At 49.4% G+C, this 16573-nt stretch overlaps 1 protein-coding gene across 1 annotated transcript in view; it reads right to left on the bottom strand.

The window, feature by feature from the left end:
* Positions 1–10665: 10665 nt before the first annotated feature.
* Positions 10666–16573, bottom strand: part of ANKRD52 (ankyrin repeat domain 52) — a 40295-nt gene continuing 34387 nt past the window's right edge. The window contains exon 28 of the mRNA XM_074935696.1: positions 10666–14859. Coding sequence (XP_074791797.1) covers positions 14615–14859 — 245 coding nt within the window. The 3' untranslated portion in view covers positions 10666–14614. The remainder of the gene's footprint in view (positions 14860–16573) is intronic.

The following is a 16573-nucleotide window of genomic DNA, read 5'->3' on the forward strand; positions in this document are numbered from 1 at the left end:
GATGCAGGATTTTTCAAAATACATACATGGAACATCTCAGACAAAAAGGAACCGGTCACTAGGCTCGAACGTGGGAGTGGGAACCAGGCAAACGGGTGGCATTCATGCTGTGGGGATGGATGGCTTCTTGGTTTGTTTCCTTATTTAATTTCACAGCCCCACGAGGGGGTTTAACAGCTTTGGGTTTCCCTTGAAGAATAGGATTTTTATTTTTTTTTTAAATTTCCTCCACAGAGACAAGTGCTTTGCTGGTCAGGACTTGATTTTGGCACCCCCCTGGGTGCCAGGTTGTATGGGAGGGGAGAGAAACCAGCTGCTAAGATGAAACCGGCGTGGCTCAAATCTTGCCAAGCCAGGCACCTGCAGACTCTCGCCCATGGGCTGCATGTGGGGGTACCTAGGAGAGGGTTTCACACTTTTTTTCTTTTTAAATTTTAATTTCACATCAAAACTCTGCTGTGTTTCACGCCACGTCCCCGCAGGGTTCCGTGCACCTCTGCCAGGAAAGCAGAGCTGTCCTGATACTCCACCCACCCACCCATCAACATGAAGGGCAGGTTTTGTGCTTTAAACCAGCGGAGGAAGGAAGAATGAACTGGTTCAGGGGGCTGGGGGGAAGAAATACAGTTGGAATCTCTTCCAAAGATTGGTCCAGGACTTGCCCATAGACCTGCCCTCTGCTGATATAGCAGGGGGGAGAAGACGGCCGCAGCGTGTTTCACAGAGCGCTCCCGTGGGAATACTCTAGCGTCTCAGACATCTATAGTTCACGCACTCGCCTCTCCCCTACCTGCTGAAATTAAAAGGTGTTCCAATTAAGTTGCCCTGCAACGTGACCTCCAATTAAGGCCCCTGTCTATTAGGAACAACATCACCACCACACACTGGGTTTTGCTCGGCAGGTTCCAGATTCAGTGCTCTGAAGGGGAAAAATTCCAGGGAACAAAAAGTCCCTTTTATTTCAAACCCAAACCCAGCAGCTGTTAAATACAATAAGCAAACAGATCAATCGAGCAGAGGCCACCGCAAACCCCAGCACCGGTGGGTGTCAGTGCTTTCCAGGAAGAGTAACGTGACACAGGGGGGCTGTGGCAAAGGAGAAAGTTCTTGGTGGAAATTTCCCCCTCAGCTCTTTGGCTGGATCTGCCCTGCCCCAGCAACGCAGCCAGCTGCTTGGCATGTCAGGAATTTGTCAGCCCTAGGATCTGGGGGGTGGGATTTCAGAGGCAAGAAAGCATTCTACACATCCGTGAGCCATTCTGTTTATTGCAAGAGGTAGGTGTGAACAGTGCAGTGAAGTCTAAAATTAAAAAGCTTTTTTGTATTTCCAACCATCTCAAACACACAATGCCCCCGCCCCCGATGACGTAAAATTCACACACAATGCAGCCACCTCACACAAACACACCCCAATCCCTCCGCAGTGACTGACCGGGTTCCCACTTGCTAAGTTCTAGCTCCAGTCCAGTTCAGACAGGTCCCAAATTTACCTGACTGAACTGAACTGAAAATGCTTGGGGGGGAAAACACATCCAAGCATCTGCCCTACGCTCACTCACGCTGGGGACACCTGCTTAAAGTGCACACACTCAGGGCGAGCCAGCTTCTGGGGGCCAGGTAGGGAGCCAGCTTCTGGTACTCTCAATTTGGGAGGAGTGCTGCGCTAGCTCCTCTGGGGGGGAGGGTTAAAGGGGAGCTGTAAGCCCCCCCTCACAATGAATAACCCTCTCCTCAGAGCTCCCCAGATGGATCTTCCAGCTGGGTCGGCCCAGCGCTCTGGCATCTGTGCAGCCGGAAATGGAAACCACAAGAACACGAGTGTGAAAGAGGCCAGGAAAAACACCCCCAAGCCTGAAATCTCAAAGCGCTGAGCCCCCCAAACCCCACCGCAGCCAACAAGCCCCGAAACTGGAATGGAACACACACGCTGCTAGAAATCACAGGGCTGCTTTCAGCCTATTGCCAGTAGGTCCCGTGGGTGCTGGCTCCCCTGGCCTCCTTCAGACTGCAGAGGGGAGCTTAGCGTCTGAGGTGACACCCCCCCGCCTGCTCAGCCAGCCCAGTACGAAATGGATTTGCCCCTGCCTGTAAACACAACAAGCCTGCACGATGCTGCTGCAACACCGCAAAGCCACGCCGATCTACTGACCTGGGCTGAGACACCTGCTCCCGCCTCCCCGCTTCTGCCTCGTCCGCACGCGCTGCGGAAACCCTTGGCGCCTCGTCTCCCGCATGCGGCACTTATGGGTCAAGAAGTCGGCAAGTCAATTTCAGTCAGCGCCGTCTTTGTCCCCGCTGGGGGCTGGATCCGCCATTTGCCCTCTAGGTGAATTTGCTCCCTGAAGCTCAGAACAACTTTGGGTCTGGAACACGCATCTTCAAACAGCACGCAAGATCACCTGCCGGCAAACCGGCTCCTGAACGGCTGCCCCGGAGCACGACTTGCTGACTTCGGGGCCACGACAGGAGAATCGGAGGCAAAGAAAGTCCGGGGTCCAGGGTGTAAGGATGAGTTCTCTCCCAGCTGCACTAAGCCAGTCGAAGTCAGGACGTGTTAAAAGCACCATCCTCCACGTTACCCTGACCCCCTAAAGGCAGAAACTCAATCGACGCAGGATGCACCTCTCGCGTTAAAGGCAACCATGGTGGCAATCAGCTCATGCCGATGCTGCCTGTGGGCAAAATTTGGGGAAAAAAAATCCCCCGGCTGCCCATATTAATCAAACTGTATTGACTAGAAACTCACCGAGCACGGGTCTAAACATCCACGGACAACAACTGCCAGGGAAGGGGAGAGGAATGAGAAATGGCTCTAGGGAGATGCCACGTTTCTGCTCTAGGACGTGAGGTGTGTCGGCAGAGAGAGAGGGGCCTGGGGAGTGCAGATCCACCCCTGGCGATGGACAGGCAAGTCATGCATCTCACACGACAGCACGTTCTAGGAAACGGATGCACACGACGCGTTTGTTACAGGACATAAACAACACACCTAAACACTGTGCATGCGGTCACACACCACACGGGGGTATTGTCGGGGGGCATCCGGAGAGTGATGCGTATTGTATTCATCTTGGTTTCAGCACGCCCAGAAGGGGCTGGTAAGAGACAGGAGACTCCAGCAGTGAAGGCTGAGGGAATTGGGACTGAAATTATCTGAGTTCTACAATGAACGTTACGGTTCCGACCGCATTTCCAACCGGGAGGCAGGCAGGCTCTTCCTTCCCAGCCTGCCTTCCTCTCCACCCAAATCCCCAGCCAGCACCTGCACTTTGAGAGAACTTTCATGAATCCCCACTGCTGCCCCAAGTAGAGCGCGGATCGAAGAACCTGCAAGGCTCATCCGATGTCTATTGCTTTAGCGAGAGAGACGCTGGAGGGGACAGCTCCGGCAGGCCGCCCCCTCCCCTCCCCAGTTTGGCACATCTGCGACAAACAGAACATAAGGAAATAAAGTTACTCCCATTTCTCTCCCCTGTTTTCAGATTCACTTATTTAGCAGGAGTAACTACAGCAACCAAGCTTGGAGAATTCCTTAAAAATCCAGCTCCTAACAGGCCTGCAACAGAGCAGCTACAGTGCAGCAAGCTGGGAAAGGGGCCAGGGGCTGGCCAGAGGGTTATTTAACTAATACTGAGGCTACAAGGCAAGATTTTTGGGTTGGGGCGGGGGAGGGACACACGGGACAGGAAAATACACAGAGATTGTCAAGACTGAACAGGTCCAAAAGCAGGAATTCTGAAGGTAGGTCGCTAGAAATCAACAAACCCAACGGGAGACGGGGTGTAATTCATTTTTCCTAAGCAGACAGACAATGATCGTAAACTTTAAAACTCTCCTCTCCAAGCAGGTACAAAAGGAAGAAAAGGATAGCAAAAAACTAACCGCTTGATTTAAAGAGAGGTCTTGAAAGTGCTTTGATTTGGAATATTACTTTATACCTAAGCAAGTTACTGGCAAGATGCGCATGGGGCATGGATTCCAATCTTCAAGCAGATGGATTGGAGGATCCAGGGCATTCGGTTACCCCTGCTAAATAGCAAAGTTGGAGTCTTGTAAACAAAACACACCCCTCAACTCTCTGCCCTTTCCCCAGTCACACAGCAAAGCCTGGTGTCAAACCCAGTGCTAGCCATGTTAGAGGTTTCTCAGGCAAGTTTACAGGAACAGCTTTGCAGAGCGGTGTTAATCTTGCTAGAGGTCACTCATAAGAGCATGATTCTCTGACAAAATCCCCTTCTCTGCAGGCATGTCAGGGAAATGGTACCGTTAACAAGGAGCGGACTACAAATCTAGTCAATTTCAAACCAAAAATGTCAAGGAGTTTCACGTCCCACAGCTGCCCCTGAGCTCCCATGGCAGGTTTTGTGGTCTGACCACCATATTTTCTCTCTTTAAAGAACGCTTTTCTCTCCTCCACACAAACAGAAGAAACCGACCAGACTCAACCAACTGGAACCAAAGAGAGAAATACAGTCTTCTTCTAATCTGCCTTCTAGTCATCATGGGTGAAATTGACTGAAGCAGCACAAAGACCTCCTACCAACTTTCGGCACAGGGTGAAACTCTGGAACAGAGCAAGCAAAGACAGCAGGTTAAGGACAGAAGCATGCTTTTTAAGTGGGTGCTGCCCCTCTAAACACTGGGTTCTGATTCCATGTGGACAGCAAATAGATAGATGCCCATCTATCTGCTACCAGCTCTTCTTGAGAGAGGAATTTAGTGGCATGGCTAAAGATGTCTCTAAGAGAGAACGCAGCTTGGGAGGAAACAAGATTCCTGCTACATATTGCTGGCTTTCATCTTTGATTTTTAAATACCTCCTTAAAGAAGGAAGCAGGAGAAAGCTATAAGGATCCCTAAGGCCAAAAATAAAATAGAAACTTGATAGATCTGTAGGGATGAGACAAACCCTAACATCCAGAACAGTTCTGGTAATCAGAAGTTTCCCTAGCATGCTGAGCGTGGGGTGGGGGTGGGGGGTGATGGAGAAGGTGCTGATCTGGAGTGGGAAGCTAAGCTGATGTAGGACAGAGAGACAGAGCACTTGACACATCCTCCAGGGACAGAGGAGCCTTTTAATTTTTGGTTTTAAGAGGAGAGAGGATACAGACTTAGAAAAAATCCAAACCCAAATAAAAAACAAACATTCTCAAAGGAGGGGAGATAGAAGCTGGCACATCGCTATTTTCAGTGCAATTTTCAATCTTGTATTTACATGATACAACTATTCTAATGCGTGACAACAAAAAGCAGCTACAGACTCCTAACACACTATGCTTCAATTAAGCCCACCTGCACACGGTCGCTTTCTGTAAGCAGTGACGGCCCTGCGTTCCAGTGCGAGCTGCCGATGCTGCACTGAATAAGGGGCAAACCTGCCGAGCATGCATCGGCTTGGCCATTTAATCCAGGGCTGACAAGGTTTGACTCGATGCACCGCCTTGGATGGCAAAGCAGCGTGTTTGGAAACACGGCATGACTACAGACCACTTACACTACTGCAGCCCCTGCAAAAAAGCACCGTGGGGGAGAAGGGGCCCTTCAGGTTGGGGGCTACGGACCTTCTCAGGGACATTTGCCCCTCAGAAGCATCCCAAAGTTGTGGGTTGGTTTTGGTTTTTTGCAGCGTCTAAATTCAGATGCAATCATGTCGCAAAGCCAGTTGTGCAGCCGATCTGTTAGCAATGCACCCCAAATCCCTGATGTTAAAGAGCCCTATGTTTCCTCAGGCCAATGACTTGGGGGAGCAGAGAGGCAATGCTAGGACCCCAAAGGGGTGAACACTGGTTGATCAGGCTGCAAAATCTGTTCCCTCTATCTCGTGTGTGTGTTGGGGGGACCATCCCACTATTCAACCCAATCTGCCAGAAACCCCTTTACATCCAAGTGGGGTTTTTGGTCTATCTTTGGCGCCTGCTTTTATTTGTGGGAGGCTAAAAGAGAAGGAAAGTCATTGTAGATTTCCACTCTCCATTTTTCCATATACCCTCCAAAACCTTCCACCTCCTCCGGGGGGAAGGGCTTTCCCACCCCCTTCCCCACCCCCATCCATGTATTTTACATCTACAGTGAACCATAATGAACCAAAAAAAGAAAAAAAAAGCAAGAGTTCAAAGCGACCGTGGACTGTTGGGGCCAGAGACAGGGGTTCTGCCCCCTCTATCGATAGAAGGCTGACCTGGCTGTCCTTCCCTACCCTCGCCCGTGCTGCAAGGCATGTGGTGGCAAAAAGGTTTTGCAGGTTCTACATCCCTGGAACTTTCGGGCTGCCGGATGCGGTTTTAAGAAAAGACCTTTGGGCCAAGCGGGGGCTCGCGGCGTAACATCGCCTGCTGTCTCCGAACTGCAGAAAGAAACAATGAAAGCAGGGAGAGGAGCACGAGGGAGAATCCTACAGAGCAAGGAGGGGGCAAGTCGTCAGATTCAAATGCTGGCAGGCCCCTATTCGGGGCCCACTGTGCTTCGGGCCATGGTTCTCCCCGAAAAGCCGAACCCCCCCTCACCTCCACCCCATCCACACACCAAGGGAACTGACAGTTCCAAACAACTTCCAAACACTCCCCCACCCCCAGCAAAAAACTAAAAATGAAAAGAGCAGCCGTTTTGGTTAGTACCTTCAAGTAGATCAACAAGAAAAAGACTTTTTGAAACGGAGACAGATTTTGAAACAGAAATCCGGTTCCATTAGAGTGCCCTCTTGCCCACCAGAACTGCAACGCTCACGTGGGGACGGGGTGAGGGGGCAGTTCCAAGGGACCCAGACCCCCCACTTCCTTCCCCCAAATATTGGATAAGGCGCATGGTATCACTCCAGAGGGATGCTCGAACTGAAGAACTGGGCTTTTTCTTTTGGTCATCTCCTAACGTTCCTTGCATGCATCACCGTAGGTCGCGTATTGCTTTTATGGGACACTTCTCTTCCGAACAAGCCGGATTTCACAGTAGTGCAAATTCAGACACAGGACACAAAAGGCAAAGCTACCGAAACTTCTACAGTGGTTTGGGGCACGTGGCTAACTCCCTTCTCCACTGCTGTAGGTTGTGCCTCTGGTGGGAGGGAGAGATGGGTGCGGGGGTGGTACGTGGGAGTTTTCTCCAGCACTTTGTCCCAGTGACAGGGCTTGAAAATCCAAAAGCTAGTGGTGTATCCAGAGACTCCGTCTAGCAAAGAAACAGAGCCAGGTACGGCGGGGCTGACCACAGTGCCTCAGAAACCGAGAACCCACTGGCACCCAGGAGATGCAGCCGCTTTCTCCTCTAACATTCAAAGGATGATAGGGAAACTGGTCAAACGTCCACACTCGGGTCCCGCAGTGCAAGAGAAGAAGGGCTGGGGTGGTTTCTGGACCCATTCCGTTCTCAGGGAGAAGTTCAACCCAGCTCCTAAGGAAGAGCTGCTCTCGGCTCCATGCAGAACACAAAGGTCTGCAGGGGCCACAAGCCCTTTGGTTGCCAGACTCCCCCCGACACCTTTACGCCAGGGTGCCCAGCTTTGCCAATCTGGTTTACTTTCCTGGCCGTTTGGCAGAGGACTCCAATGGGACCTCTCCTCTGAAAGGTCCACCTGCCTCCCAGGAGCTAAGGCAGCAGAATACAACAGCCTCTCTCCTGGGAAGGGGAGAGGAGACATCTCTGCCAGGGAAGGTAAACTGGATTTAAAGGTACCTCTTCTTCGTAAGCAGGCCAAGAAACCGCTTGTTCTCTCCCACTTTAAGCAGCTTCACTCTCTTGGCAGCATTTTTGCTACCTTGGCTCAATGAACAACCCCCACCAGAGATTTCATCCTTGAGCTAGAATAGTCTTGTAGCACCTCACGGGAAGAGAAAGGAGCCCGAGGCACAAGAAGACAAGAAACACTACAGCCCACCCCTTTACAGCGTCCGGACGAGTACCGGGGGCCTCTGCCAACCACCGCTAACCACACCCAGACGGCCTACGCAGGCAGTGTGCCAGGAAAGCCCCCCATCCACCGAATGTGGATTCCAGAAACGCTGTGGCCCCACAGAGACCGAGTGCAGAGCACCAAAGAAACTGCAATTTGATCTATCCGTGCAGAGTGAGTGGTGTCCTCTGCTCTCTGAGAGCACAGATTGGAAGCAAGCTGGCATGGTAGCCTTAAACCAGCTCCTCCTGCTCCTGTCTGTACCCATATAACAGACAGAGCGTTACAGTTTGGTTCTGATCAAGTGCTTTATAAATGCCCAGCACAGGTGAAATTGCATACTGATTCTTAAAACCACTGTGGCCACTGGGGCTCATTTGCTTAATTCGTTTCAAGCTGATGAACAATATTTAAGATTGGATTTAGTAAGGCTATTTCCCCCCCGCCCTTCTCCTTTGCATCGGAAGTGAACTGGAAAAGACGCACACGCACGCACAACACACACACACACACACACGCACCCAGACACACACACATGCGCTGGAAAACCAAGACACAGAAGAGGAAGAGTTGTTTATACCTGACTGGTGATGAGGTCTGTCCTATCTTATTCAAAGAAATGCTTTATGTGCATAATATACAGAGGTGCAGCATTTACACATAGGATATTGTAAAGACACTGAGAGCTTGCTACAGATGCCTTAAAAGTCCTTAAAGGTGTATTCCCCCAACCCGCTCCCTGTGGATTCTAGTTGGTTTGTTTCACATTGTATCTTTAAGGACTTTAAGTTTGACTAAATATTCATGATCCAAATGGAGCCATCACTCTAAATTTCAAAGAGTTCCTTTCCTCCCTGTTGTCTCCCCCTCTTGCTTCAGCTGAAAAGTTTTACATCACCCCCCCCCCGCCGCCGCCACATATGCCCAGTTTTTACGTTCCTGCTGGCGGTTTCTGATTTTCAGCACACCCCCAGTGGTGCTGAACCCAGACGAGTTCAGCCAGAAGAAGAGGTTCAAACAGCTTTTTGCAGCTGCAAACCCCCGAACCTGAACGGTCCACGTTTTCACGACCGTGATCTCAAATGGAGGGTTGGGTTTTTTCCTTTGGTTTCTTATTGAAGGCAAAGGTGAGAGCAGGGCTTACAGTGTGAATGGAACAGAAAAGACACTGACATTCACAACTGGGGGTGTGGAGGGGGTGTGTGTGTGGGGGAATCACACAAATTCCGCCCCCCCTTTCTGGTCCCTGTGGCATGGAGCCTTTTGGTGAGGAGGAAACACTCCTCCTAATTAGGGTTGAAGTGCAAGAGGAAATCTTGAGATGGAAGTTGATTTTTTTTTTTTTTGGATGGGGTGGGACAAGAGACTGGGACAATCTCAGCGCTGTTCCCCCACCCCCGCTGCTCCCACCTAACCAAAAAAAAAAAAAAGAGGGTTGCTTTTTATTTTTTTAACGAATACTTATCTTATACGCTCAGAAAAAGGACAAAGGTCCGTTGTCCATACAGAAGTCACTTAAGCGCTCGAAACGCCCTGGGAAATAAAGCTTACTTGTTCCCTTTCTGAGCCGTGTTTCTGCTTTTAGTGCTACTTTGATTAGCTCCAGCTCTCAAAGCCGCTGGGACGTGCCAGCTCAGTTGGAATTCATCTCCGCCTTAGATCTGGGACTGAGTGCCCACTCTCCCTCCTTGTAGGACAAGGGGGAGAAAATCAGACCGTTACCGGGAGGGGAGAAAAACAACAACAACGGAGAAGCCTCTAATCTGCTGTGACTCAGAAACCAAAAGAAAACTGACGACGGCATCATCATCAGGTTATTTCTGAATTCATGGAAGTGCCCATCGAGAATAAAGCCAATTCCTAGCTTCCCAGGACTGCCCGGTTCAAGGCCGTTACATTCAGTGTTTGTCCGCAGTTATATGGCTCAGCTGAACTGCCGGTCGGGCAGCGTGTCTAACAATGGCAGTGCAAACACATCTATTGAGTTGAAATGCATTTGTGCTGTTTTTTTTTTTTTTTTTTTTTTTAAAACACAACTTCCCTTTGTTCATTCATTCCCTAGAAACGGACACTTTCAACGTTAAAATATAACCCCCCAGACACTCATCTCTCGCTCCCCCTCCCCCCGCTGCTCTCTATCCCCTGGGTCGCTAAAGAGAAACCAGACGCTCAGGTTTTAACAAAAGTGCTTGAAGCAAGTGCTGTGAAGCAAGGGCGTGGAGAGAAACTTCCTTTTCTGGGAGGGGCAGGGGACAATCCCACACCCGTTTAGTTTTCAAAAATTAAGTGGCGCTGGGGGAGCTGAAAAGGGTCACTCTACACCAAATCTATGCACGGAGCTGAACAGAACGATAAGCTGGAATGGTCTGACTTTGGCATAAAGATCTGTGCAGAGGAAGTTTTTAGATAAGGCCCCCCCCACCGCCATACACAAAACACTTAACGTGCTTACGCCGATGCAAATGAGGTGTCGAGAGACACAAACTTTGGGGGGGGGAGGGGGCCCATGAGCGGAAGTTTCCCTCCGACCCTCTTTACAATGCACTAGGGAAACCATCACAAATCTCGTTTAGCAAAATAATGCATTATTACCAAACACTTTGATTATTACTTAAATTGTCAAGCTGTGCTGTCAAATGTATACATTACAGCGTTAAAGGAGAACAAGACTGGCGCCTGCGGTAGAAACGGCCCCTTTCCCATCCCTGTCCCCAAACCCGCCCTTCCACCCCCCCAAAATGCCCAGCCCACGGATGCACTGCTGGAATTGTTTTCCACTCTGTTATTATTATTATTACTTTCATTATTTTTAAAGAAGACACAAGGGGAGGAGTAAAAATAATCCCAAAAAAACTTACTAAGAGCAAATAAAATTAAATTAAAAAGTACAATGCGGCTGAGAGAAGAAATGCTGAAGCCCTTAGAGAGATCACATTGATTGTCTTGTCAGAGTTTAGTCTTTACCACGTCATGTGAAGAGGTAACGCATGACAGCATGAAAACAAGGCAAACCAAAGGCCATTTTTTTCCTCTTAATTACAAAAAAAAAAAAAAAAGAGCTTAATCCCACTATACTAAAAAAAAAGCACACCCCAAACACTATGCTAAAATATTCCCTTGCCCTTGTCTGAAATGATTTTGAAATCCTCCCCCTGTGATATTTAATTAAAATTAAAGCAAGATGGCATTAAAATTATCTCAGTGCCTGCAGGTACGGGCATCTTGCCCTCTAATGCACATACACACAAGAGGCTGAAACCCTAGCCTTGGAGTCAATGGGCACTTTCCCATTTACTTCGACAGGGCGAGGATTTCACTCAAAAGTACTGAGCTGTTAAAGGAATTCTGCCCCTACCCCGGAATTCTCCTGTGTCCTAAATGTGCCACTGTCACTCACCCCAGGAATTCTGTCACTGTTCCTTCAAACCCCCAGGAAAAGGACAAAGATAAGGGAAGCCAGGGCTTCCAGACCTGCACAGATTTCTCAGTGTAGTGCTCTTGTATGCTTCTGAATGCTCAGGCCTGCTGTCTCACAGCAGGAGAAGGACATTTGCCCTTGAAGGGAAGGGGAAAAAAAAAAAAAAAGACAAATCTTGACTTTGGACCCATATTCCTGCCCCGTAGGGGGCTTATTTGAAGGCTGAGAAATAGGCAGTGCCTGAATTCAGTATTTTAAAAATGAAAAGAGAAAGCGTTGCAAGAGGCAAGTACCCGAACTCAACAATAATGTAAACAAGTCTTTTTCCAGTTCTCCCTCTGCAGAATACTGAAAACGATCTTTCAAGAGGATCTTTCATTCAAGTTTTGTGTGGTTTGATTCCGAACTGAGGTATTCGGTGTAGAAAGGTAACACTTGCTATCAAGGTAGAGAACTTTAGTGTGGAGGGTGGAGGTGAGGAGAGACTTGATCTTGCAGCAACGTACCTAAGAACGGAGCCTTTCGTAACACGTTTCAGAAGGGGAAGGAAGGACTGGTTCAAACAGGCCAGGAGGCTACTTGGCCAAGAGCATCTTATACCGTGGCCTAAAACCCAAGTTGTTTATGCCTCACAGAATGGGCCAGCATCCAGTGCGTGGAGAGAAATCCTCACTCTGCTTTTGTGCATTGGATTCCTAGACTATCAGACACACCAGCAAGGAAGGTTTGATTGACGTGCCTTGAGGGAAACAGGCTGGCTTTCTGCCTTTTCTTCCTTCCCCATCTGGGGATTCTAGGCCTCTCTGAAGACTAGAACTGGCTACTTGGCTACACACTGAGTGTTCCCTTGGCAGCCCGTGTTTCAAGGGTTTTGCTGAGCTGGAGCGTCAGATGGTAACACTAAGGGAGACCAAGCTCAGCTGGTTGCAGTGAGGATAAAGAAGAGGAGGGAAAACAAACAGAAATGCCACCCAAGTCTTTGCTACTCTCCGGGTGAAACCCTTCCGCGAAATGAAAAGCAGCAGCACTGACCACCCGAAGGCCAAGGCTTTTGGTTCTAAGAGTTAAACTTTGGTAAAAGAAACTAACGGCACAAAGGAGCTTTTCGCTATTCCACACTCTGCTCCTGCCCGGATAAAGCACCTCTCTCTGCCGGCTGCCAGCACGCTAGCTCCGGCCAGCAGCCCAGCTCTCTGCTCCCTATTTGGCGCTCTTTTGGAAAAGGGGCGGGCTGTCATCACCTGAGGGAAACAGCAATTCGTTGCAATGCCCATTTCACATCATGTAAACGTCTGGCCAAAAAACAAAAAGAAAACCAGAATTCACCTTCCTTTAAAAATATACTATTTTGATCCAAGAAATGCTGACTTTTGTAATAGACGTAACTTTAGGCAGGGCAGCCAAAGCTTATGGCTTGTCCATTTCCTGTAACAGTCTTACTGACCAAGAAGAGAAAGTGACTAGCACCGATGGTCTGCAGATTGGAAAGGAGAGAGACCCTTTCCTGGATGTCCCCCCGGCCCCAACCCAAGGCTTGGTTCTCAAAATATTTCATTCAGTGAGCGCACACGTCACTGACTATCGTCTGAGAACCAAGATGTTACCCCACCTCCCAAGGCTGCAAAAGGAAAGAGAATCAGTGGAAAAGATCGTACATCGAATGTTTTTGCCCTGTCGACCCGCTCTGATCGCTACATCCCAGTCTTTGGCTTCGAACAGACTTGCGATATGGTGAAAGGTTTTTTGTGGGTTTTTGTTTTGTTTTTTTCACGATACTGTTACAGTAATTTTTTTTTAAAAAAAGTAGTGCACATTCTTGAATGTTTAAAACATGCATTATAAATAGGATTTTTAAAATAAAAAAAAAAAACCAACACTGAAATGAACACACCAATCCCACATACACACACGCTAATAAAACCTGCCAAGATGCCACATTAGAAAAATAAATACAGACTTAGGGTTGTGAATAAGGACTTTGAAGTGCATTTTTTTTCCTTAAAAGGTTAAAACTTTCAGAAAATTATTATTATTATTTTTTTTAAAGGTAAAAGCTCATTTAATTATAAATAAATGTTTAAAAAGCAACAGACTGACTGACTCTCACATGGGAATGGCGCGCAATACAGAGAGGAACAAAACTTAAGAAGGAATCGCCTCTCAGGATCCAACATTTTGTCAAAAGAAGAAAAAAATTCAAATCCCTAAAGTGCCTGGTGTGGGGAGGGAATATTCCAGCAGTGCAAATGCGGGGTTCAGAGCAGACCGCGGCAGATGGACAGTAGCACCCGTTTTGCATATGAAGGAGTGAGAGCTGCCAGAGGTTATCTCAATATCCTGGGTACAGTAGTTCGGGATTCAAGTGTTCTTATTGGAATCGAAGGATGAGCACGAAAACAAAACGATTCAGATGAAGGAGCAGTTACAGTGGCACTTGCCCAGGTGCTAATGCCCACCACTCAGCGGTCGCTCACTTGTCGAATTCCCGACCCCCCCTCCCCGCCTCCAAAGTTCAAGTTTCTGCTTTCTGGCTAGACTGTGCAACTGTGGAATGAACAGAGTCGGCATGCTGCCGCGTCGGGGACATGGGAGGGGAACTGAAAGGAAAGCGGAGGGTTAGACAGGCAGGAAGGGAAGTTCCAGGTGGAGGATTTGAAACAAAACTGGCTCCAAAGTCAGTCCAACCTCAGGGCTGGGAGGGACCAAACGTTCTTCCCAGCTACTGGGTGAAAGAAATTTGCAATCCAATTCCTAATGGCGGAGCAGCCCTCTTATCAATGAGCAGCCCTGTAAGGCTGATTGATCACTGCCTCCTCAGAGCCGAGTGGTCACCAAGAGACTAAGCCCAGCGGCAGCCCTGGCCCTTGCGGGTGCGGTAGCGGGAGGAGTGCGTCGCAGAAGAACCAAGCAGGGCTGCCCTGCTGCTGTCCTAAGGAGCTTCCCAACGGGGAGAGGTTAGCTCTTGAAACAGGAAGTTAGAAATCAGAAAGTCCCTTTTTCAGAAAACCCGAAACATTCCCTGGCCCCTGCCTGGGACCAGCTGTACTAATGCAATGGGGCCGCTTTCCCCAGCCCTCGCTCCAGGAGGGGTTCGCCCGCACTGAACATGGGAAGGGGAAAGGCTCTTTGCCAACTGCTCGTTAAGTCAATTAGCTGCTGGCATCTGAGTGAGGGCCTAGGCAGAAGAGGAAGCTCTAACGTCGGTTGCCAAGCCCTGTGTGAAGGCCTGTTCAGTCTTGTTCTCCTTTAAAGTGCCCTATATTTATAGAATTTCTAAATAAATAGAATAAGATATTAGATACCCATAGTTTAAGCTACTCCGAGTAACAGCCATCTAAGCCGATAGCATTGTGCCGGTCCTTGGTGTACGGGCACGTGCTGCCGTTGGGCAGGGCCCCGCAGGCCGCTGTCTTGGCCGCGATGCCGCAGTTCTTGAGGAGGTTGAAGCTGAAAGGGCTGATGGCGTCTTTAGGTGGAAAAGGCTTCATGGTGGAGAGGATAAGTGCCAGGCAGTCTGCAACGTCCTTGTTGGGGGCACAAGCCAAGGCTGGGGTGTGACCTGGAACGAAGTCAAGAGGCAGCGCTAGTGAAGCCGTCAAGCCAGCTGCATGCGTCAAAGGGGCCCTGGTACCTCGCCGCATTAAGCGGCAGGACAAGGCTCGCTGCTCACCCAACTTCACCACAGTGCAGAGGGGAAGTATTGTCCAGCGATAGGGCATTAGCCTGGGACTTGGGGGTCAATGCCGCGCTCCGCCACAGAATCCCTGGGAGACACCGCAGGCAAGTCACTTAACTTCTCTGTGCCACAGCTCCCCAGTGGGGATCCCTGCCCGGCCTCACAGGAGTGCACTCAGAGAAAGGCATTAAAAACTCTGGGGCGCTTAGATACCATGCGATGGGGCCCACGACATGCAGGTAAACGGACAGCGCCTGATGCTGGAGCACTGCATGGGTGGCACCTTTTTACTCTCCCCATCCCAGACTAGGCAACCGGGACCAGTGCAGGGGTCGAACTGGACCCTGCTGGTTTAGAAAAGGGGTCTTTGCTCACCGGGTTTCACTCCCGCCCCTTGGCAGGAGCCTTCAGACCTTGTGCAAAACCCATCACCTGTTTTCCTGGGCAGGGCCGCAGCTGGGCTAGTCATTTGTGGTCTCGGAGAAAGGCAACTGGCTCAACAGGTTTTTGACTGTTTTTTAAACATGTCCAGAACTGTGGATTCAATTTTTTCAACCAGGGCAATTTTTATTCCCTGAGCAGAGGAGCTAGGACTGGAGTGTGGGGCTTTAACAGAAAAATGGGATCCTAGAAATTCACGTTATTGCTCTGGGGCTCTGGCTGTTCTTGAGGCTTTTAGAATCATAGAATTATCAGGGTTGGAAGGGACCTCAGGAGGTCATCTAGTCCAACCCCCTGCTCAAAGCAGGACCAATCCCCAGCTAAATCATCCCAGCCAGGGCTTTGTCAAGCCTGACCTTAAAAACCTCAAAGGAAGGAGATTCCACCACTGCCCTAGGTAACCCATTCCAGTGCTTCACCACCCTCCTAGTGAAAAAGTTTTTCCTAATATCCAACCTAAACCTCCCCCACTGCAACTTGAGACCATTACTCCTCATTCTGTCATCAGCTACCACTGAGAACAGTCTAGATCCATCCTCTTTGGAACCCCCTTTCAGGTAGTTGAAAGCAGCTATCAAATCCTCTCTCATTCTTCCCTTCTGTAGACTAAACAATCCCAGTTCCCTCAGCCTCTCCTCATAAGTCATGTATTCCAGTCCCCTAATCATTTTTGTTGCCCTCCGCTGGAGGCTTTCCAATTTTTCCACACCCTTCTTGTAGTGTGGGGCCCAAAACTGGACACAGTACTCCAGATGAGGCCTCACCAATGCTGAATAGAGGGGAATGATCACGTCCCTCGATCTGCTGCCAATGCTCCTACTTACACAGCCCAAAATTCTGTTAGCCTTCTGGCAACAAGGGCACACTGTTGACTCATATCCAGCTTCTCGTCCACTGTAACCCCTAGGTCCTTTTCTGCAGAACTGCTGCCTAGCCGCTCAGTCCCTAGTCTGTAGCAGTGCATGGGATTCTTCCATCCTAAGTGCAGGACTCAGGCCTGCTAAAACCAGGCCAGAATTTAAGTGGGGGGAAAACAAAAGCGACTGGGTCCTATTTGCCAGGTCCAGAAACCCTTCCTCTGGTAGCAGGAAGGGCATGCTGTGAATATTTTCAGGATCAGACTTAATCAAGCAGAGAGAAAACTCACTGATCCCCC

The sequence above is a fragment of the Natator depressus genome, chromosome 20, assembly GCF_965152275.1.
Source record: "Natator depressus isolate rNatDep1 chromosome 20, rNatDep2.hap1, whole genome shotgun sequence".
In the NCBI taxonomy this organism is placed as follows: Eukaryota; Metazoa; Chordata; order Testudines; family Cheloniidae; genus Natator; species Natator depressus.